This window comes from Megascapheus bottae, chromosome 20, assembly GCF_031878675.1.
Source record: "Megascapheus bottae isolate mThoBot1 chromosome 20, mThoBot2.hap1, whole genome shotgun sequence".
NCBI lineage: Eukaryota > Metazoa > Chordata > Mammalia > Rodentia > Geomyidae > Megascapheus > Megascapheus bottae.
This window is the reverse complement of record NC_143528.1, coordinates 35773746-35795647: the sequence shown is the minus strand read 5'-3', so window position 1 is coordinate 35795647 and position 21902 is coordinate 35773746. Positions and strand designations below refer to the sequence as shown.

General features: G+C 39.9%; 1 protein-coding gene across 2 annotated transcripts in view; it reads right to left on the bottom strand.

Annotated features, from left to right (window-relative positions):
• Positions 1 to 2086: 2086 nt before the first annotated feature.
• The window catches only part of Piwil2 (piwi like RNA-mediated gene silencing 2), a 49723-nt gene continuing 29907 nt past the window's right edge, over positions 2087 to 21902 (bottom strand). For both annotated transcript variants that reach the window (XM_090354298.1, XM_090354299.1), the window contains exons 15-23: positions 18440 to 18553; positions 16788 to 16976; positions 13699 to 13800; positions 12381 to 12497; positions 11044 to 11132; positions 9899 to 10004; positions 6838 to 7091; positions 6014 to 6121; positions 2087 to 3843 (exon numbers count right to left, since the gene is read on the bottom strand). In XM_090354298.1, the coding sequence (XP_090210424.1) occupies positions 3687 to 3843; positions 6014 to 6121; positions 6838 to 7091; positions 9899 to 10004; positions 11044 to 11132; positions 12381 to 12497; positions 13699 to 13800; positions 16788 to 16976; positions 18440 to 18553 (1236 nt within the window). In that variant the 3' untranslated portion in view covers positions 2087 to 3686. The remainder of the gene's footprint in view (positions 3844 to 6013; positions 6122 to 6837; positions 7092 to 9898; positions 10005 to 11043; positions 11133 to 12380; positions 12498 to 13698; positions 13801 to 16787; positions 16977 to 18439; positions 18554 to 21902) is intronic.

The window sequence follows — 21902 nt, the reverse complement described above, 5'->3', positions numbered from 1 at the left end:
ACTCTACCACTAGGCCAAACTCCTGGCCTCCCTTCCATATATTTCTATTCCTCATGTTAGACTTGATTGTAAGACATTTAGGATAATGTCTATTATATTGCACATAACAAATTCTCAAGAAATATTTGTTGGATGGAACAGTCCAACTCACTAAGTTTGATGTTGGTCAATATTTAAGAGAATTGAGTACCAGGAACTGATACAACAGTTGTTGCTGTTCCACTAAAACCACACCTATGTGCCAAAAGTATGTAGACAGATTTCCTTTAGGTGAGGGAAACAGCACTGGACAAAAAGCCAGAGAATAGTACCTTGGCTGTACCTTGGACCCAGAAACCCACAGCCCCTTGGGGAGTGTGTGGTGAAAGGGGACAAGCAGGGTGGGACAACATTCTCTTCCTTTCCCATTCCCTGTATCTATCAGTTCTCTATGGCACAAGGTCAAAAATCTATAGCTTTTCTACAGCCTGTGAGATCAATGACTAATTTTTCAAGTGCTTGCTTACATTCTTGGAGAAAAAAAAAAGAGGCTTCTATATTTGGCATGGCTTAACAAATTTGAAAGGATTTGTGGGGATGTGAAGGTCCAGTGCAGCTCTGAGGACCCATATGCTGGCATCTTATATTGTCAGGCAAAGGATTTAAAATAAGTCTCAATTGTGATTCCTGTTACCTTCTGACAGGTTCACAGACAAGTAAAACAGCTGAGAGCTCATGCTTAGTAGCAAGTGATTTCTCAGAATGTGTGGATTTTATCTATTTGTCTATTTCATCTTTATTTGTTCACAGTAATCCCTAATGATCCCTTTTGCCCAAATTTTAGCAATTTCAGGGTCTTTATTAGTGACCAGTCTAATTAATGGTCTGCATATATATTTGCCAGTGCTAGGCTTGAGCTCAGGCCTGAGCACTGTCCTTGGACTTTCTCAAGACAAGAGCTCTACTGCTTGAGCCTGAGCACCACTTCCAGCTTTTTTCTATGTATGTGGTACCAAGGAATCGAACCCGGGTCTTCATGCATGGTAGGCAAGCACTCTACCACTAGGCCAAACTCCTGGCCCCCTGCCATTCTATTAATTTCTTCAAAGAACCAAGTTCTGGTTTCACTTATTTTTTTGTTTGTTTATGTTTTCTATTTCATTTATTTCTGTTAGATTTTGTTGTTGTTTTGTTTAGACGTATAAGAGAAAAGTCAACAGGCAGGAAAAGGGTGCAGGCATACCAGAAAGTATATGTAAAGGACAGGCATTCATAAAGGGTAGGGAGCCACTCCTGGACATTAACTCTGACTTTTTTTTTTTTTTCAGGAAAATGGAACCTATGGATGACAAAATACACGTAAAATGTTCTTGCCTCATGGGTCCCAGAGATGAGACTGCCAAAATGTTTCCTGGTTAAGCATTCCTGCCCTGCTCAGGGTGAAATTACCTGGCTGCTAACATGGATGCACCTGGCTTGTAGAATAATGGGACAATTTGGTGATGCAGCTCTTGAAGGAAAGGGAACTGCATCCACTTGACATACAAGTAACACTCTTTCCAACATCATTGCCGTTCATACAAATTTGTTTTTATTTCCCACAGTATGTTAACCCAACTATCTGACACTGAAACTGAAAATCCAGGAACAGAACACTAGGAATAAAAAGCAGAGATCTAGGAGATAATATTCAAGTATCTGTTCCGATTATCTAAGAGAAAAAGACTATTAAGAAATCCAACTTCCAAAGAGAAATTTAAAATGCTTCCAAAGAAAGTCAGAAAATGGGTTGTTCAGCCAGAGCCCAGTGGTTCAATCTCTGGCTTCAGGGCTTTTAAATTCCAAGTCTTAGCCTCACCTCGGTGAGGGGCTCCCACTAGAACCAGCAGTGTACTGGAGGGCCATCAGTGCTTCCCAGCTTCTGAGTATTTCAACGGAGAAAGCTTACTTGATGTCTTTTTTGTTTTGTTTTTATTTTTTCTTACTATGCTAGGTTGGGATGAAACCCAAGACCCCGCATATGCGAGGCAAGCACTCTACCACTTAGCTGTAACCCCAGCCTAGTCTCTTCTTTTAGGCAGCTTTAAAGGCTGTTTTCTATAAACTCTTATTTTATTTTTCCAGATATTTTCCCCCCAGTGCTACAGATTGAATCCCGGGCCTGGCACTGGTTAGGTAAATGTTGTACTACTAAACTACATCCTTAGAAGCAATACCCTGTCATTTAAAATGAGCATTTCTGCTCTATCCCTCTCTCTTCCATCATATAAAAATATGAATAAGTAGAAATTTTACAATGTTAAATAATTTTGCTTTGAAAGTATCTTAAAATAAGAGATGTTTTGTAAAAGTAAGCCTGGAAGAACTGGACAGTTTTGAAAAAGGAAGAGTGAGGAGAACCACACAGAAAACCAGTGTTTCCTTAGAACAATAGAAATTCACAGTCTTGACTACAGTCTGGACTTTGCAAGAGTTTCTAGCTTTTCTAAGATAGATTCTGGATTCTGAAAAATCCAAATTTAAGTGAGCCCATAGCAGAATAAGTTTCTTGTATAAGAGAAACGTTCTATCTCACAGACAATACAAAAGCAAAGGCTATGTACATCCAAGAAAGGATCAATGAAAACTCATCCTGAACTTTCCTAACTGTTCCGTTCTTTTCTGTTAAAATTGTTACTTAAAAACTGAAACTTGGGGCTGGGAATGTGGCTTAATGGTAGAATGCTTACCTAGCATGCATGGAGTCCTGGGTTTGATTCCTCAGTGCCACATAAAAACAGAAAAAGCCAGAAGAAGCACTATGGCTCAAGTGGTAGAGTGCTAGTCTTGAGCAAAAGAAGCTCAGGGACAGTGCCAAGGTCCTGAATTCAAGCCCTAGTATTGGCAAAAAAGAAAAAAGAAAAACACTAAAACTTACTGAAGACCAGTCACAAAGAGCAAAACTCTGCCTTACAAGCCCATCTTTAACCTTTTCAGTATGTGTGTTGGAGAAGCAAGAAATATGGTACATAGTAACCAAAATGGTCAGAAAATGCTGAGCTAGACATTCAGAAAGCCATGGCATACCTGCAAGCTACTTTTAGATCAAGTCATCACAGATGTCATTAAGCTCGCTTTCCAACAAAGGTTAGAGAGTAAGGGTCTGCCTGACCATGCCACAAACTGTTTACTACAAGCTTTCCATAGATGCCAGCAACATCAAGATCTCTGAAAAACTCTGCCTTACAGGACCATTTTTAGACATTTCATTTGCTCAAATAAAGTAACTCTCTAAGACACTTATGGCACTAGAAATGGCAGTAATTCTGTTGAGCACAACTTCTGGGTATAACTGTTGTCTCTACGGACTTACAAAGCTCATGCTGGCTTGGGAGCTTTTTACTGACATATGTAATATTTGGGGCCTTGCACAGGATATACATACACTCTACCTTGGGAAGGCTTAATGGCCTCTCCTTCATTTCTACCGCACGCAGCAGTAGCAGTACTAACACCATTGGCAGTGAGCCCATTTCCATCTGAGACTAAGAAACTTGCTTCTTGTTGATAACAGGTTTAAACACACACAAAAAAGAAACCTCATTCTACAGAGTTGGAGAAAGGAAAGAATTCTGACATAAATGCCACGTTGGGTTTGTTGATTCAGTAGGAGATGTAGCTGAGTTGGAAGTCCAATTTCTTCTTGCCAGCCTATTCCTAGGATGCCATCACAGGAAGAACAGGTTCTCACACAGCTGGATGGCTGGTTCATGATGTAAGATCTGTCCAGACAGGAAAGCTAGCTTGTGGGCATACTTGCAAGGAGCTGGAACTCGGATGGTACCTGGCCAATTCCAGTACATGTGGCATAGTTTGAAAGTCAACCTGTAAGCCAAGAACAAAGTGTGATCCTTATCACCTTCTACCTCATTTCAGGGTGGGATAACATTTGGGGATGTGATACACAGCACATTCACTAGGAAATGGGGGAACCCAGGAATGCACAATGCCATTCTTCGTAAGTCAGAGGATGAGTAAAGTCTCATATTTCTAACTATCTCCTTTTTTGTTGCATATTAAAATAAGGGAATCAACATGCAGAGAAAACTTTTGTTTTCCCCTTGTCAGTCCTGGGGCTGAAGTGAAGGCTTGGGCACTGTCCCTGAGTTTTTTTGCTCAAAACTAGTATTCTACCACTTGAGCCACAGTGCCACTTCCGACTTTTTCTGTTTGTGTGGTACTGAGGCATCAAACCAGGGCTTCATGCATGCTAGTAAGTACTCTACCACTAAGCCACATTCCTAGCCCAGAGAAAACATTTTTGTCTGTAGGAAAAGTCAACAGAAGGAGTACCTTATATAGTGTACATATACTCTGAACTTAAAGATAGTAGGTATCAAACCTTAATAATCTAGAAGCATATTTTTTTTGCCAGTCTTAGGCTTGAGCTCAGGGCCTGAGCACTGTCCTTGGGTTTTCTCAAGATTAGTACTCTATTTGAGCCACAGAACTACTTTCAGCTTTTTCTATATACGTGGTACATAGAAATTGAATGGGTCTTCGTGAATGCTAGGCAAGCATTCTACCACTAGGCCAAACTCCCGGTCCAACCTAGAAGCATTTTTTATTAACAAATGCCAGGGGATCTGGCAGCATATGTGTATTCCCAGCTACATGAGAGGTTGATGAGGATTCATGTGCTCAGAATTTGGAGCAACCTGCACAACACAGTGAGACCATCCTTATTAAAACCAAAAATAGAACAAAGAAACAAATGAAAAAACAGCCAGGCACTAGTGCCACATGCCTATTATGCTATTTAAACTCAAAAGGCTAAGATCTGAATATGAAGGCTTGAAGCCAGAAAAGTCCTCAGATCCTTCATCAACCAGCAAAATGATGGATTGGAGGCATGGCTCAAGTAATAGAGTAGGCCATCTGTGAGTGAAAAAGCCAAACCAATTAAACGTATAATGCTCTGGGGCTGGGAATTTAGCCTAGCATGCACAAAGACCTGGGTTCAATTCCTTGGTACCACATACAAAGAAAAAGCCAAAGTGCTACTGTGACTTAAGTGGTAGAGCACTAGGCCTTGAGAAAGCCCAAGAATAGTGCTCAGGCCTTGAGCACAAGCCCCAGGACTGGCAAAAAAAAAAAAAAAAGAATAAAGAGTAAAAAGAATATAATGCTGAGTTCAAGGCCTGGCACTAAAACAAAACAAAACAAAAAAAAACCAGGGGTTGGAGGCGTGGCTCAGTTGGTAGAGTGCCAATCAATGAGTAAAAGTGTTAGGTAACAAGTCCTGACCTCAGATTTAAAAAGAAAAAAGAAACAAAACAACATCAACAACACATACACATACACACATAACATACATGCTTTAGAATGTTTTGAGGTGAAGTCTGGCATCAGTCTTTTTAACCAAGGCTCTTCAACTCATTTTAATGCAGAAGTAGAATTACCAAACACTCCTCAACAGATATACTATTCAAAGATCTGAGCAGTTCATGCCTTATAATCCTAGCTATTCAGGAAGCTGAGACCTGATAATTATTGTTCAAAGCCAGCCAAGCACCAAAAAAATCTAGGAGTAAAGCCAGGCACTGTGGCTCATGCCTGTAATCCTAGCATCTCAGGAGGCAGAGATCTGAGGATCACAGTTTAAAGCCATTCCAGGCACTAAAGTCCATGTGACTCTTATCTAAAATTAACTACCAGAAAACCGGAAATGGTGCTGTGGCTCAAGGGGTAGGGTGGTAGCCTTGAGCTGAAGAGCTCAGGGACAGCACCCAGACCCAGAGTTCAAGTCCCACAACTGACAAAAAAAATATAGGAATGGAGCTGTGGCTCAAGTAGTAGAGTGCTAGCCTAGGGGAAAAAAGTCAGGGATAGCGTCAAGTTCTGAGTTCAAGACCTAGGATTACTACCAAACACAAAATAAAAATAAAAGATGTGACAAAAAAAAAAGGCAAAAATGTTTAGCAGGAGTAGTGATCATACTTTAGCCAGTTGGCCTGAATTACAGTGAAGAAGAGAGATTTCCTGATAAACTCACCTCTGCATATGGTCAGGGCTTAGGTTTGCAGTGTTGAGAACACAGACATAATGTGTAGGAATGCCACAGCCTTGCCGCACGTGATGTGCAAGAAGGTAAAAATCCACCCTAGTCAGGAAAAGTACCAGTTAATGAAGAGATGGTTTGGTCACATAGCAATGGAAAGGATCTTGAGGATAATTCAAAGTCTCAGAGACATAAATGACAAGAACACACAAGAACCAAACATCTTAACTAATCAGGTTAGAAATTCCTTAAGCAAGGGGTTTCTTAAGCAAACCCTGTTTTAAAAAAGAATGTATGTTCAATATTTTATATTGAGCTGGGCATGATGCCTGTAACTGCAGCAACTTGGGAGGCTGAGGCAAGAAACTTCGGCTTGCAAAGTTTCAAGTCAACTTCAACAACCTGGGCAGACTGTCAAGGAAGGAAGAAAGGAAGGGGGAAGGAGGGAAAAGGAAAAAGAAAGAAGCAAACAAGGAAGGAAGTAAAAAAGGAAAGGAAAGGAAAGGAAGGATACCTAAGAAGTAAAAGCTTTGCTATTTGAATACTTAAGGAAGTATATATGTCAAGGCTAGTAGAGTAGAGTTCTCTGTACCTCCACTAGCTCAGGGTACTGCCCACCCCATGAAAAAATTCTCTGACCATAAACTTGGCTAAATGTGTGTATGTGTGTGCATGTGTGTGCATGTGTACAATATGTTGCTGAGATGACATTCATGCTAGGCAAGTGATTCTGAGCTACATCCCCAGCATGTCTTGTTTTTTGAATAGTAAAGATCTCTAGGGTTCCATTTTAACCTTACCACTTACCCACCACTTACCACTCACAGCTTGTTATTGTGTGATCAACCACAGTCCCAGGGGATGGAGTCACAAAGTTCTCAGAAGTAGCAAGATACAGATTGGTGCTGATTTTCTTCTGAACTACAAACACTACCATCTTGGGCTGGTAATTCTCAAAAGCTTCAAAACACTTCTGCAGCTGAGGAATCTCATAGTTGGCAACTGTCTTTAGCTGGCCATCTGATACTCCATCACGGTACATCACAATCTTCTCTGGTAGACAGTGGTTCACCTGAAATAATGTCTGGATGAGGTGACTGACAGGAAACAACTTATATTGTATAGCCTGAAGACCTGACAGGAGGTGCCTCTGAAAGTTGGCCCTAGAGCTACGTGTCTGATAGGCAAGGATTAAAAAGCTTCTAATCATTTCTATATTTTCTCAGGGTAGTAAAACAGGCTTGGTCTTATAAAGTATAAAAGGAAACCGGGAAGGTATGACTCACAATCATAAGCATATAATCAGAGTGAATAAAGTTAAAGGGAACAACAGGAAAATTATGGGCTGAGTCAGTCCTCCTTTTACTTGGATTTAACTCTAATAACTGTCTAGGCAAAGAACACCGAAATGTCTGAAAAATTCTAACAAATGAACACATGCCACACATCTACCACCCTTGCATTTGACATACTTGTAGTAGCCAAAGCTGTTGACTAGAGGAAGGGTTCTTTACTAAATATTATTCTACAATCTGGTGGTAATGTGAAATATTTGTGCTACAGCTAATCAAATGCTAGCTTGAATCACTTTGGAGAATAATTATTTGCCCATGTGGGGAATTATGTTCAGGTTGTGTTCAACTTGAATAGTTTCTTTCCCTTTTTTTTGGTCATGGGGCTTGAGCTCTTCAGCTCAAGGCTAGCACTCTATCACTTTGAGCCATAGCACCACTTTCAGTTTTCTGGTGATGAATTGGAGATAAGAGTCTCACAGACTTTCATGCCTGGGCTGGCTTTGAACCTCGATCTTTAGATCTCAGCCTCCTGAGTAGCTAAGATTACAGGCATAAGCCACTAGTGCCCGGCTAGTTTGTTTCCATTTTAACCTAGAAGTCCATTTACAAGTGCTTTGGAGGACTGAAGGTGTGGCTCAGGTGTAGAGCACCAGTTTAGCAAGTGTTCAAACCCTAGTACTGCCCTCTCTTCCTGCAAAGAGTACTTCAGTTCAGATTTAGTTTTGATCTGAGTGTGCTCATTCTATGTCTTGTTAACATTTCCCCTCAAGAACTAAATTATAAATTCAGTTTAAATATTATTTACATATATATTCACTAGTCTTTAGATGAAAATTTGATTTCAAAGAACTCTGGTTAAAAATAATCACCTAGAATCTCTTGAAAGTTTAAGTCTGTGTTTCAAATATTTTATAATTGCTCCTCTTTTTTGTTCTAAAAATGTCAAGAACTCTAACATTTACAACATATATTTTACCTTCACTGGAATTAATGTCCCAGTATAGGGTATTGTTTTATGGGGAGAAGAGGCTAGCATCTTCTTCCTCCCCTCTCCCACTATAATAGAACTTCAGTTACATCCTGGCCCCAATAACAGTCTTGTACATCGAGTATGATTCTTAAGGTGTATGCTACAACTCAGGGTTTTTCAACCTTGGCATGCCAACATTTGTTAAACACACACACACACACACAATCTGACATATAACTATAACCACTCTGTATATCACTTTTATAATAACAATAAAAATTTAAAGAACAGGGGCCAGGAGTTTGGCCTAGTGGTAGAGTGCTTGCCTAGCATGCACGAAGACCTGGGTTCGATTCCTCGGTACCACATACATAGCAAAAAGCCAGAAGTGGTGCTGTGGCTCAAGTGGTAGACCCCTAGCCTTGAGAAAATCCAGGGACAGTGCTCAGGCCCTGAGCCCAAGCCCAGGACTGGCAAAAAAAAAATTAAAAATTTAAAGAACACACACAAACACAAGTAATAGCTGTTTCTAAAAGCAAACAAACAACCAGACACTGGTGGCATACATTTGCAATCTACTCTTGAGGACTGAGGTTTGAAGCCAGTCCAGGCAAACAAATCTGATAGAATCTTTTTTCTAGTTAGCCAGAAAAAAAAAATCCAGAAGTGGAGGTATGGCTCAAGTAGTAGAACTAGTACTAGCACCAGCACCAGCAAAAAAACAAACAAACAAACAAAAAAGACAAGCAAGAGTGTGAGGCTTTGAGCTCAAGCCCCAATAGCAGCATGGGAAAAGAAAAAGACATAAATGGTATCAAACTTTTTAATTTCTATACAAGGACTAGCCCTGAACCTATACAAGTGAGAGTCACTAGACAGTGCTTCCTTTGATGTTTTGTACTGGTCAAGGCAAAAGCCAGTACTGTGCTTGTTCACTGTTCCAGACCCAATTATCAGCTTAATGACAGTAATTCTCCATAGCTAGCATTCTTTGCAGTTCTTTTACAGGAAAATGATTTACAGGGATACCTTTGTCTTAGACCAAAATGAAGAGAGTCAGCGCCTAATGATAGTCATAAAAAGCTGAGTAAATTCATAAGCTACTTTAATTGCTGAAATTTACCTCTAATTCTTTGATAAGGACATGAAGATTATATCTATAGCCATCAGGTAGACAATCAGGGAAATAGTTATTACTTCCAAACTAAATTGAGGCATTAGGCTCTCTTAGCTGATCCATACAAGCAGAAGGCTAAAAGGAGGAATTGCTTTGTTGGGCAATAACTCTTTGAAAAGAGACTCTCCTTTGATCTGAGATCCTTCCACTACAACAGAATACTGTTCAAGAGTTCAGACAGAACTGGGCCCTTGTTGTGCACACCTGCAGTCTTAGCTGTTCAGGAGTCTAAGAGATGAGATTGTTGTTCAAAGCCAGCTTAGGTAGAAACTTAACCCCCAAAAAGCTACAAGTGGAGGTGTAGCTCAAGTGGCAGAATTTCACCCTTGAGCCCAGGCCTTGAGTTGAAGCCCCAATAACCAGCATAAACAACAAAACAAAAAGAGTTTAGGTAGATAGTCCTTAAAAACCCCCAAATGGTAGATTTTTGTTCTCACCTCATAGTACTTTTTCAAGGAGCCCACCAGGCATAGCTTCAGGCTATCCACAATTTCTTGATGAGGCATCTGGAACACTACTCTTGAATACCATTTAGTGAGGGTGCTACGCAGGGTAGTGAGGAGAGAGAGAAAAGAAGATGAATAGACATGAGGAAGGCCATGGTCTGCTGTTCACATACACAAGTTTCTCTCTTCATCAACCTAATAAACACTGCCTAGTTTATAAGAACATGCAATGGTGTGGGAAGATGTATTTACGCTACATACAAAATACAACATGAGCATGTATAACCAGTTAATTCTTACAAAACTATTTCCAATAGAAAAATATTAGTAACCAAATACTATAAAGTCTGTGCAGCAGGTAGAAAGACTTGTCTGAAATGTTATTTGTATTGAAATGGAAAATATCCAAACTACGTAGTCTAAGTGCATAAAAGAAACTAGCTCAGTAGTAGAGGGCTTGTTTGTCTAGCATGTACTAAACCCTGGGTTCTATCCCCAGCACTGGAAAAAACACAGAAATTGAAGAAAAGTATGTATACTCATTTGTGTAAATAAGTATACATGTGTGTCATACACACACAGAGTCATATACCACAACTGCATAATTGACAATGGACCCATAAGTTTCTATCACCTCCTGATGTCATGATCATCACAGTTTGTATAAGTACCACTACCAATATACATGCAACAATAAAATTACCTAAGCAACATAAACTGCATGTTTATCACACATATATGTGTGCATATATATATATATATATATGTATGTATGTATGAAAGAACTGGAAAGTACACACCCATCAAACTTCTGGTAGTGGTTAATAAGAGATGGATCATGGGGAACTTTTTCTAAATTTCTGCAGATATTTGGAAGAAGCATACCTAATATTTTTGTAATTAGACCTAACAAAAAACATATACCTCATTTCTAGGGAGAAAACAGTCATCAACACAGGGAAAAAACTTGCACCTAGGGCAAGTTCAGTAAGTAGTCCATAAACAAGTATCACAGTATGATAAGAGAAGGAAGAAGGTTAGAATTCCTTATACTGGAATACCAAGTACTTAAGACATTTCTGCTATAATTACAGTAATTAGGCAATCAAATATAGTAGAATATGGCTAGCACTTACAGATTGATGCTTGCCACAAAACCAACCACAGAGCGCATGCCTCTACTGGGATCATGGTAAACATCCATTCCAATCACCATCAATTTTTTCTATGGTAAGAAACATAAGCAAAAGGCAAATTCAGATCTAGACAATCCATCACTTCATATCTGAACACCAAGGTAGTTATCCTTCACATCCCACACTTTACATATGGGGGAAAAAAAAGAGAAATAGTGCAATCAACTTGACTTTTCCTAAACATGATGCCCAAAGTCAGATCCAGACCAAGGATCAGCAAACATTTTCCGTGGAAAGACTAATGACCTAATGGGCTCTGTGACCTCTATAGTCTTTGCAGAAAGCATTCAATGCTACCTTTGTAACAAAACAGTCACAGCTATTACATAAACTATGGATACTATGTTCCAATGAAACTGTTAAAAGGCAATGAAAAGTTAATTTTATCTAATTTTTCATGAGTCATGAAATATAGGTCTTACTTTTACTTAATTTTTTTCACCATTTCATTACAGCTGGCATGGTAGTACAGGCCTATAATCTCAACTACTCAAGAAGCAGAAGGAGGACTGAGGTCTTAAGATAGACATTGAGCAAAAGAATGAGATCTCATGTGAAAAATCAAGTAAAAAGGCTGGAGGTTGCTGGGCGTGGTAGCTCATACCTGTAATCCTAGCTACTCGGGAGGCTAAGATCTGAGGATCATGGTTCAAAGCCAGCTGGGGCACTAAAAAGTCCATGAAACACCAGAGAACCAGAAGTGGCCCTGTGGCTCAAGGGGTAGGGTGGTAGCCTTGAGCTGAAGAGCTCAGGGACAGTGCCCAGGCCCAGAATTCAAGCACTATGACTGACAAAAAAAAAGGGGGGCTGGGGATAAAGTTCAAGTGATAAAGTACTTGCAAATGCAAGGCCATGGTATCCATTCAACCCTCAGTAAAACAAACAAACAAACAAACAACTAAAAAGGTCATTTTGTTTTCCCATTCCTGGGGTTTGAACTCAAGGTCTGAGCACTCTGCTTGGGCTTTCTCAAGGCTAGAGCTCTACCATTTGAGCCACAGCACCACTTCCAGCTTTTTCTATGTATGTGGTACCAAGGAATTGAACTTGGGTCTTTGTGCATGTTAGGCAAGCACTCTACCACTAGGCCAAACTCCCAACCCCTCCCCACCCCCCAAAAAATCATTCTTAGCTACCTGCCATCTAAAAGTAGACAGCCATTTTGAGTCAGCACAGGTAGCAGAAAGGATGACTAGAGGAAGAAGATTAGGACAGAGCTAGGTAGGATTCTCTAGACAGCTGAACTGCTGAAGAAGACACATCTCAGCATCACTCACCAGAGGAATATCCACTCCCCAGAGCTCACCACCCAATTTGCAGTTGATCTGAAGTAGAATTTTCTGAGCCACACTCCGAAGCCTTGTGGGCTGACCAATGGTTCGGACGTTGATGACCTACAATGACAGACCAAGAGAAATGAGAAAAGGCAAAAAGTATCAATCTTTCAGAACAGGTAAACAATTCTAAAATAAACAAGTTGTTTTCCATTCCAGCACCATCCCCACATACATACATAAGCATTCCTGAGGCTCAACACCTTCATATAATAATGTAAACCTATGTACATCTTCAGGTATACTCTAAATCATCTCTAGGTTATTTATAATACCTAATAAAATATGATTGCCACATGAATAGTTTCTACAAAGTATTTTTTTTTGCCAATCCTGGGCTTGTGCTCAGAGTCTGAGCACTGTCCTTGGGATTTCTCAAGACTAGAGCTCTACCACTTGAGCCACAGCACTGCTTCTGGCATTTTTCTATGTATGTGGTACCTGGGTCTTTTTGTATGCTAGACAAGCACTCCACCTCTAGGCTAAACTCCCAGCCCCCACAGTATTGTTTAGAGAACAAACATAAAGGAAAAATGTCTGTTATGTGTTTGGTACAGATGAATTCTTCTTTTTTTGGTCATGAGGGTTGAATTCAGGGCTTGGGTGCTGTCCCTAAGCTTTTTTGCTCAAGATTAGCACTCTACCACTTCCAACCATAGTGCCATTTCTAGTTTTCTAGTGGCTAATTGGAGACCAGAGTCTCACAGACTTTCCCATTCGGGCTAGCTTTGAATCATGATCCTCAGATCTCAGCCTCCTGAGTAGCTAGTATTAACAGGCATGAGCCACCAGCATCTGACCAGAGTATTTTTGATCTATGGTTGGTGAATACATCATGTGGAACCCATAAATATGGGGGATATAATATAATAAATTTGTTTAAGAAACTCAAGTTAATAGATCACATGGTTGGCATTAATAATTAAATTCTAGGGTCTCTTGGCATTCATGCCTGCAAACACATACTACTAATAACCCCAACAAATAAAAACTTACAAAAGTATCTGCTGCAGAGTGGATTTTGAAACCTACAAAAAGCAGCCAATACTCTCAGACAATGTAGCTCTCTCTCAACCAAGCAGAAGGGCTCACTGGGGAGATGGATACACTCGGGGAAGAATAGCTTCCTACTGCTTGCTAGATAATTCTTACGGACACTTCAACACAAGGCATCTGGCTTCTAAAGGCTATTCTGGTCTTTTTGAACAGATATCACCTCTTCCCAAGAGTCAGGGGAGGCTACAACATTGTCTCCCCTTACCTGTGATGGTACTGGTGACTGCACGCAACACAACTTCTTGATGGCCCCATAGAGATCATCTCGTGTGCCCATGATAATGCACACAACCATCTGCAGCTTCCCCTGGGGGAGAGAAAGTGTACATAGTCGAGGTTTAGAACTGTCTGGAACTTTCATAGGAATTAGCCTGAAAAGTCATCAGTATTTAGGGAACTACAAGAAAGAAGGTAGACATTCCACATAGAAAAAGTCTGTTGAACCTGAATCAGTATTTGTTTGGCTCAGAATGCTCTGTATGGACACATAATGTTTTGTGATTACCTCCCTAGTGCTGACCCTCATTGCCAAGTATGTATTGACTGGGTGACCTTAGGTCCTGGGAAAGGACCAGACTTGAAAGTATACAAGGGTTTTGATTTGCATCAGTCAATTCCTGTGATATGTGTATCATTCTCTTAGTCAACTAAACAACTACCTTTATACCAAAGAACATGGAAAGCTAAGAATTCCATCCCTTTAGAGATAAATGCAAAAGGAATGAAGCTACTGCCAAATCCACAGTAATTCTCCTTCACTTTCTGGTTAGGGAGAGAGAATAATATTGAAAGCAATACTGTATTGTGCTCTGTACCTCCATCCTTCAAGTCAGTAGCAATCACATAAAGTAAGTTTGTCAATTCTTATGCCAGGCACTGCCAAACAGGTTAATCTATAGTATATCTCAATTGGTGTTAAGACTTCTCAGAGGACAACAGTCTAGCAATTACTCAGTCATGTAGAACCTGCTAAACATAAAAGAGCGAAGAGGCTGAGCGTAGCAAACAGATATATTTCAATCCCTAGGAAGATTTGCAGGTTATCTACCTATCTTTATATTTATTTGTTTATTTTTGGCAGTCATGGGCTTGAACTCTCTGCTTGGGTGCTATCCCTGAGCTCCTTCTGGTCAAGGCTAGAGCTTCCAGCCACAGTTTATTGGTGTTTAACTAGAGCTAAGAGTCTCAAGACTACTCTGGCTGGCTTCGAACTGTGATTCTCAGAGATAAAACTCCTGAGTAGCTAGGATCATAGGTGTGATCCACCATCACCCTGCTATCTAATTATATTATGTATCTTAGTGGTGTTGGGGATTAAATTAATAGCCTTGTACTCAGTAGGTAAATACTCTACCATTTGAGCCATGCCGCAATCCTGTTTGCTTTAAACTTAACATTTAAACATTAGGTTCACATATATGCAAATCTAGAATTTTGGCTTTCAGTAAAAAGGGAACAAATTAAAAATCAATTTGGTAGTGGTACTCACTATACAACTTGTGGATGGGATGGTAAGAAAAATTTGGAGAGAGGGAAGGAGTAACATTGTCCAAAAAAGAAATGTACGAAATTACCTGATTTATGTAACTGTAACTCCTCTGTATACTAAAAAGAAAAAATATCAATTTGGCAATAGAGGGTCACACAGATTACCCTGTTCAATTCACTACAGGAACTTCTTGGTCCACCTTAATCTTGTGTTTCTTTTACAAGGCATCCGCACACCCACACTTATGATCCCAAAGAGAACAATAAACAGAATTCTATATGAGATATATTGTAGCAATACCAGTATAAAGAAGGGTGGTAAATAGTATTAATGCATCTCATATGACAACTGTTAGTTATGTACTATCATACTCAGAATGTAAAAAATTCCAAAACAGGATTACTAAACTGATATACTAAACTGAGCTATTCCTTTGAAAGAGAGAACTTATCACTGGTCAGGATGCAGAAAATACGGGAAGCATGGGAAGTCAGTAGGAAATCCTGATGAAAACATGCAAGAGACAGAATGTAACATGGTATGGACAGCACATGCTTATGGTCTCAGCTATTCCAGGTAGCTGAGGCAGCAAAAAAATTACTCAGTCCAAGAGTTTGAAGCCAGCCTGAGATATATAGCCCAAGGTCACCATAGGTGACATAGTGTAACCTATTTAGAGAGAGAAAAAGAGAGGGAAAGGAAAGGGAAAACACTTGAGTGTGCTATGAACAATACAACAAAAGAGGTGTGTCAAAAGAGAAAGCTACCTGGCACAATCAAATTCTAGAAAAGACCTTATCAGAACAAGCTAATTACTTCTGTAGACCTTGCTTGTGCCCTTATTCTCCCCCCAGTTTTCCTCTAGTCTATTTACAAGCAGATAAGAACGACAGGCTGGAACATGAAGTTGGGAGTGCTCAGGTTCTAGTGCTCCAGATCAGTGTCAGGACTCAGGTAATGCGCCACCAGCCAAATTTCCACTATAACAATTTGCATCTCAAGTCAAACCAGAGAGTGGCAGCTCAATACGAAAGAGGGATCCTGGTCTAAGCTGTTTTCTGAGCATAACAAGTTTTCTAGATAACCACCTAAAGTTAAGTAAGGTATTCTCTCAACTGATTATATGAGAAAATGGTTAGAAAGTGAGGGGAAGAGAAAGAAGAAGAAGAAGAAGAAGAAGAAGAAGAAGAAGAAGAAGAAGAAGAAGAAGAAGAAGAAGAAGAAGAAGAAGGGGAGGGGGAGGGGGAGGAGGACAGAGACAAAGACAGAGACAGAGGAGAGGGAAGGGGAAAGATAGGGAAAAGAGAAAGGGGAGAGAGACAGGGGAGGGGGAAAAGAGAGAGAGAGGGAAAGAGAGAGAGAACAAAAATAATCAAAAATAAACAAAAAAAAAAACATAAATAATCAAAGGTGACGGGCCTGAGTGGCTCACACCTGCAATCCTAACTACTCAGGAGGGTAAGATCTGAGGACTCTGGTTTGAAGCCAGCTAAGGAAAGAAAGCCTGTGAGACTCTTACCAAAAAGCCAGAAATGGAGCTGTGGCTCAAAGTGGTAGAATGCTAGATTTGACCATAAAAGCTCAGGAATAGTGCCCAGGCCCTGAGTTCAAGCCCTAGGACTGGAATTTTAAAAAAAATCCAAAAAACAAAGAGCATAGAGAATATACTTCCTAAGCTCAGTATTTCATATGTAAATGAGTAAGATATTATTAATAGAATAATAATAACCAAGATAATTTAAAGTTAAGTATCCAAGTCCTTTGAAAAAGAGATTCTATAAGTTACAGTTAAGTTAGCTCATTACCTCTACTCCCAACATGGATTGGATGGTTCTGATGTAGGTCTCTATCCGGTCATCCTTCAGTTCAACCCAGGCTGGTGGGCTTATGCGCATGCCAATGGGGCCAGCCACCTTCTCTAACATGTTAACCAATTCTCGGGCCTGATCAATTGCTCTCTTTGGGTAAAAAAGAGCCCAGAAATGCATGGGGACCTAGGAACAACAACATCCTACTTTAATGTTTGCTACAATTTCAAAAGATTTCAGAGGAGATTTTGCTACAGAAAATAAATGCCTCTTCACTTTCACTCCAAACCAAAAATATTCTATGAATTTACATTTATGTAAAGTACAAAAAACAAATCAAAATGAGCTTATATTCACTAGTAAGTCTATTTTCTTTTTTTTTTTTTTTTTTTTGCCAGTCCTGGGCTTGAGCTCAGGGCCTGAGCACTGTCCTTGGTCTTTCTCAAGGCTAGAGCTCTACCACTTGAGCCTCAGCACCACTTCCAGCTTTTTCTATGTATGTGGTACCGAGGAATCAAACCCGGGTCTTCGTGCATGCTAGGCAAGCACTTTAACCACTAGGCCAAACTCCCGGCCCTTAAGTCTATTTTCTTATCAAGTCTGGACAGGTGTGTGTGTGTGTGTGTGTGTGTGTGTAGGTAAAGGTAAATAATAACTGGGGAAGCATGAAGGAGAGCTTTTGGGACATTTCTGTTTTTAAACCTTTGGAATTAATTATATAGGTTTAACTTGTAAAAATTCCTAAGCGTCTTTTTCTATCTTTGATTTTTCATTAAATGTATTACTATATATACATATATATATATATATATTTATTTTTGCCAGTCCTGGGGCTTGAATTCAGGGCCTGGGCACTGTCCTTGGACATACTTTGCTCAAGGCTAGTGCTCTGTTACTTGAGCTATAGTGCCACTTCTGGCTTTTTCTGTATATGTAGTGTTGAGGAATGGAACCCAGGACTCCGTGCATGCTAGGTGAGTACTCTACCACTAGGCCACACTCCCAGCCCTTCAATATATCTTTTTCTTCCCCCTCAATATACTTTTAAACATGACATGTATTTTATAGATGGCTACAAAGATAATGATGCTCAAAACACATCAACATATACTATTTTGCTCTATGGTGCAGTTAATGAACTATTTCCCTTGAGGGGTGCAGGTACTGCTTAAGTAGACTTCTTTCATGAATAAATACATCTTCCAGTGACCCTAAGGGGCAAATAAGAAGAGGAAACAGAGTTTTGGTCTAGTAGTAGAGTGCTTGCCTAGCATGCATGAAGACCCAGGTTTGATTCTCGGTACCACATATATAGAAAAATCTGGAAGTGGTACTGTGGCTCAAGTGATAGAGCTCTAGCCTTGAGAAGGCCCAAGAACAATGCTCAGACCCTAAGTTCAAGAGGAAAAAAGAAGAGAAAGGAAAGAGTAGTACGGCAGTATCTCCTTCTGTTCAGTCAGTGGGCAGGCAGAGGCTCCCCTTGGTCAGCTACCTCATCACTATGAGGAAAGACTTGAATTAGGAAGTAATTCAAAATGGAATTCATAACTTCCTCTCAAAGAGAAGATACCGCATCTTGTTCCTGTTTCCTAATTCCCACACTTTGAAGGAACACTGGTTCTTTCTTTAACAATTCAAAAATTACTCACAGTTAAGATGGAAACATCTCTGGTTACTTCCTTAATCCAGTTTAGGTCCTGAGATGTGATAAATGAAGTATTTCTTAAGTTAATCCTTTCCATAGGTAGAACACGTCCATCAATCTACAGGAAATGAAATAAAGCATGTACACTATGAGCCATCTACAAACACTACTTAAGAAATCACTGGTATAGTTGTTTCTGATGTTCATCACATAAACTTGGCCCTGCCACAGCCTATAAAAATGGCAAGAAAACAAAACTTCCAGTAATAAAGAGTCCAGGGTCAATAAAGACCTGTACACATGAGTAAAATGCATATAGGTACATATCTTCCTTTCACTAGTGAGTTTCCAAGAAAGGCATTTTTTTTCTCTCTAAAATACTTTTCAAAGATCGTGTTCTTAGAAGTACTCTTTAAGGCACCTCTCCTGATAAGAGAGTTTATACTACTTTATTTCACAGCTTTCCTTGAACTTTCAAACAAACTTACTCTAGTTACCTTAAAAAAAAAAGATTATATTCTTTATGTACAGTGTTTTCTGGCTGGAGGAGTTCCTACCTAATCAGCACAAGGACCTGAGTTCAAACCTCAGTACTGCAATAGAAAAGAAGCAGACACACGGTATTATAAAAGGTTTTTCTAAAGCTAGGTCCCAGTGGCTTAGACCTGTATCCTAGCTACTCAGGAGGCTGAGATCTGAGGATAATGTTTCAAAGCCAGTCCAGGCTTTTTTGGTCCTGGGGCTTGAACTCTGGGCCTAGGCGCTATCCCTGAACTCTTCAGCTCAAAGCTACTGCCCTATCCCTTGAGCCACGGTGCCACTTCCCATTTTCTAGTGGTTAATTGGAGACAGAGTCTCACGTACTTTTGCTTTTGTTCCCAGGCTGGCCTTGAACCATGATCCTCAGATCTCAGCCTCCTGAGTAGTTAGGATTACAGGCATGAGCCACCAGCATCTGGCCTTAGAGAAGCACTGGGCACCCAGCCTTAGAAAAGCATTTTACAACATTGTGTATCTGCTTCTTTTTTATTGCAGTACTGAGGTTTGAACTTAGGGCCTTGTATTGGTTAGGTAGGAACTCCTCCAGCTAGAAAACACTGTCTTTTTAGGACAGTACATAAATAGCATATATATATATATATATATATATTTTAAGGTAATGAGAATATTTGAAAGTGCAAGGAAAGCTGTGAAATAAAATAGTGTAAACTCTCTATCAAGAAAAGTGTCCTAAAGAGTAATATACTCTTTGAAAAGTATTTTAGAGGAACCATTGAAAAGAGAAAATTAAAAGCAAAATTCCTTACCAGGTTTCAGAAGCTCATGCCTGTAAATCCCAGCTACTCAGAAGCCTACGATATGAGATTGTGGTTCAAAGCCAGTGCACTCAGGAAAATCTACAAGACCCTTATATCTCCAGTTAACCACCAGGCAATTGAAAGTGGCACTATGGCTCAAAGTGGTGGAGCACTGGCTTTGAGTGAAAGCTCAGGGACAGCACACACACCCTGAGTTCAAGCACCATGACCAACAACAATAACAACAAAAAAAGCAAAATTTCTTTCTTTTTTTTTTTGCCAGTCCTAGACTCGAGCTCAGGGCCTGAGCACTGTTCTTGGGATTTCTCAAGGCTAGAGTTTTACCACTTGAGCCATAGCACCACTTCCAGCTTTTTCTACATATGTGGTACCAAGGAATCAAACCTAGGTCTTCCTAGGCAAGCACTCTATCACTAGGCCAAACTCCTGACCCCTTGGTTTTTGTTTGGAGACAGTGTCTAAAGATGTACCCCAGCATGGTCTTAAATGCATGATTCTCTTGCCTCAGCCTCCTAAGTGCTAGAATTATAGGCCTGCATTACTATGCTCAGCTAAGGCAAAAATGTCTCAGTAAAGTTAAAAATAGGCTACACTCCAGCTCTAGCCTTAAAAAAAAATTATCAGGGTAATGTACAGAGGGGCTACAGTTACATTTGCCAGATAGTAGGTGCGTTACTTCTCACACACTAATATCCCTTCTCAAGTTTTTGTCCCCATTATCTTCCCCCTACCCCCTCCCAATCACCTTGTTTTCCTGTTCCCTTTCCTATTTCAAATGAACAAATAAATGTATATACAATATTCTAGGTAGCAAAGTCAGATACAGTAACAATATAAGATTAACCAAAGGGCAACGAAAGAGAAATAACTTAGCCCCCCCGCCCCCCCCCCAGCCCCAGTTCTTCCTTTCTTTTTCAATGTTGGAAAGAGAAACCAGGCCCTCATACATGCAAGGCAAGTGTTCCACCATTGTGTTGTTACATCACCAGGCCCTATTTAATTCTTTCAATCAATTATTATCCTCATTTATACATAAGGAAACTAAAACTAAGACATATTAAAAGCAATTTGCTCAAAGAATTCAAAATGAATGGTTGTACAATTGGTATTCAAAGCCAAAACAGTCAATACTAAAGCCTGAGGATTTTGTTTTGTTTTGTTTTGTTTTTGAGGCCCAACAATCTTATTTTTTTTAATTTTTTATTGTAATTAGTAAAAGGGTTACATGATATTTGCCATATAGAAGGTGCATTAATTCACATTACATTGATACCCTTTCACATGTCTTGGTACCCATTTCCCTCCCCCCCCAACCCTCCACCCGTCTTGGTTTTCCCCCCTTCCCTATCAAATTTCAAATATCCAAATACAAATAAATTCAATATATCAGATAACAAAGTGAGATACTATACCAATATGAGATAACCAAGGGACAGCAAAGGAGATGAGAGACAACATAGTACATTAAGGACAACAATCATTCATTGTATGGCTTTTGTTTCAATATCCTGGAGGTCCTTTCAATTAGCTTCACATTATATGGCCTTATGTATCAAGATTTTGCTCTATTGCAAATCTCTGCTAGTAGAGCCCAAAGTTTCTACTGATTATGATGAATGAGGGAAACCATTGAGCCTAAGTTCCTTTGAGTCTAAGCCTGAGGATTTTGTACCACCCATGCTGCCTCTTCACTGTGGATCAAGCCTGAACAAACATAACACTATATGCCATAAAATAATGAGACCACACAAGTTGGAGACTCTCATGCCTATAATGAGAATAGCAGTAATATAGTTAAGGAAACCCAAATTAATTACTGGTTAAAAAAAAAAATTCTAAGCTGGGCCCGGTAGGTCACGCCTGTAATCCTAGTTTTCAGGAGGCTGAGATCTGAGGATCATGGTTCAAAGCCAGGCCAGGCACTAAAGACCATGAGACTCTAATCTCCAATTAACCACTAGAAAACCAGAAATGGTGCTGTGGCTCAAGGGGTATGGCAGTAGCCTTGAGATGAAAGAGCTCAGGGACAGCACCCAGGCCCAGAATTCAAACCCCACGACTAACCAACAAAAAAAAATTCTGTGGAAGGTTGGCCTAGTGGTAGAGTGCTTGCCTATCATGCACGAAGCCCTGAGGTTGATTCCTTGA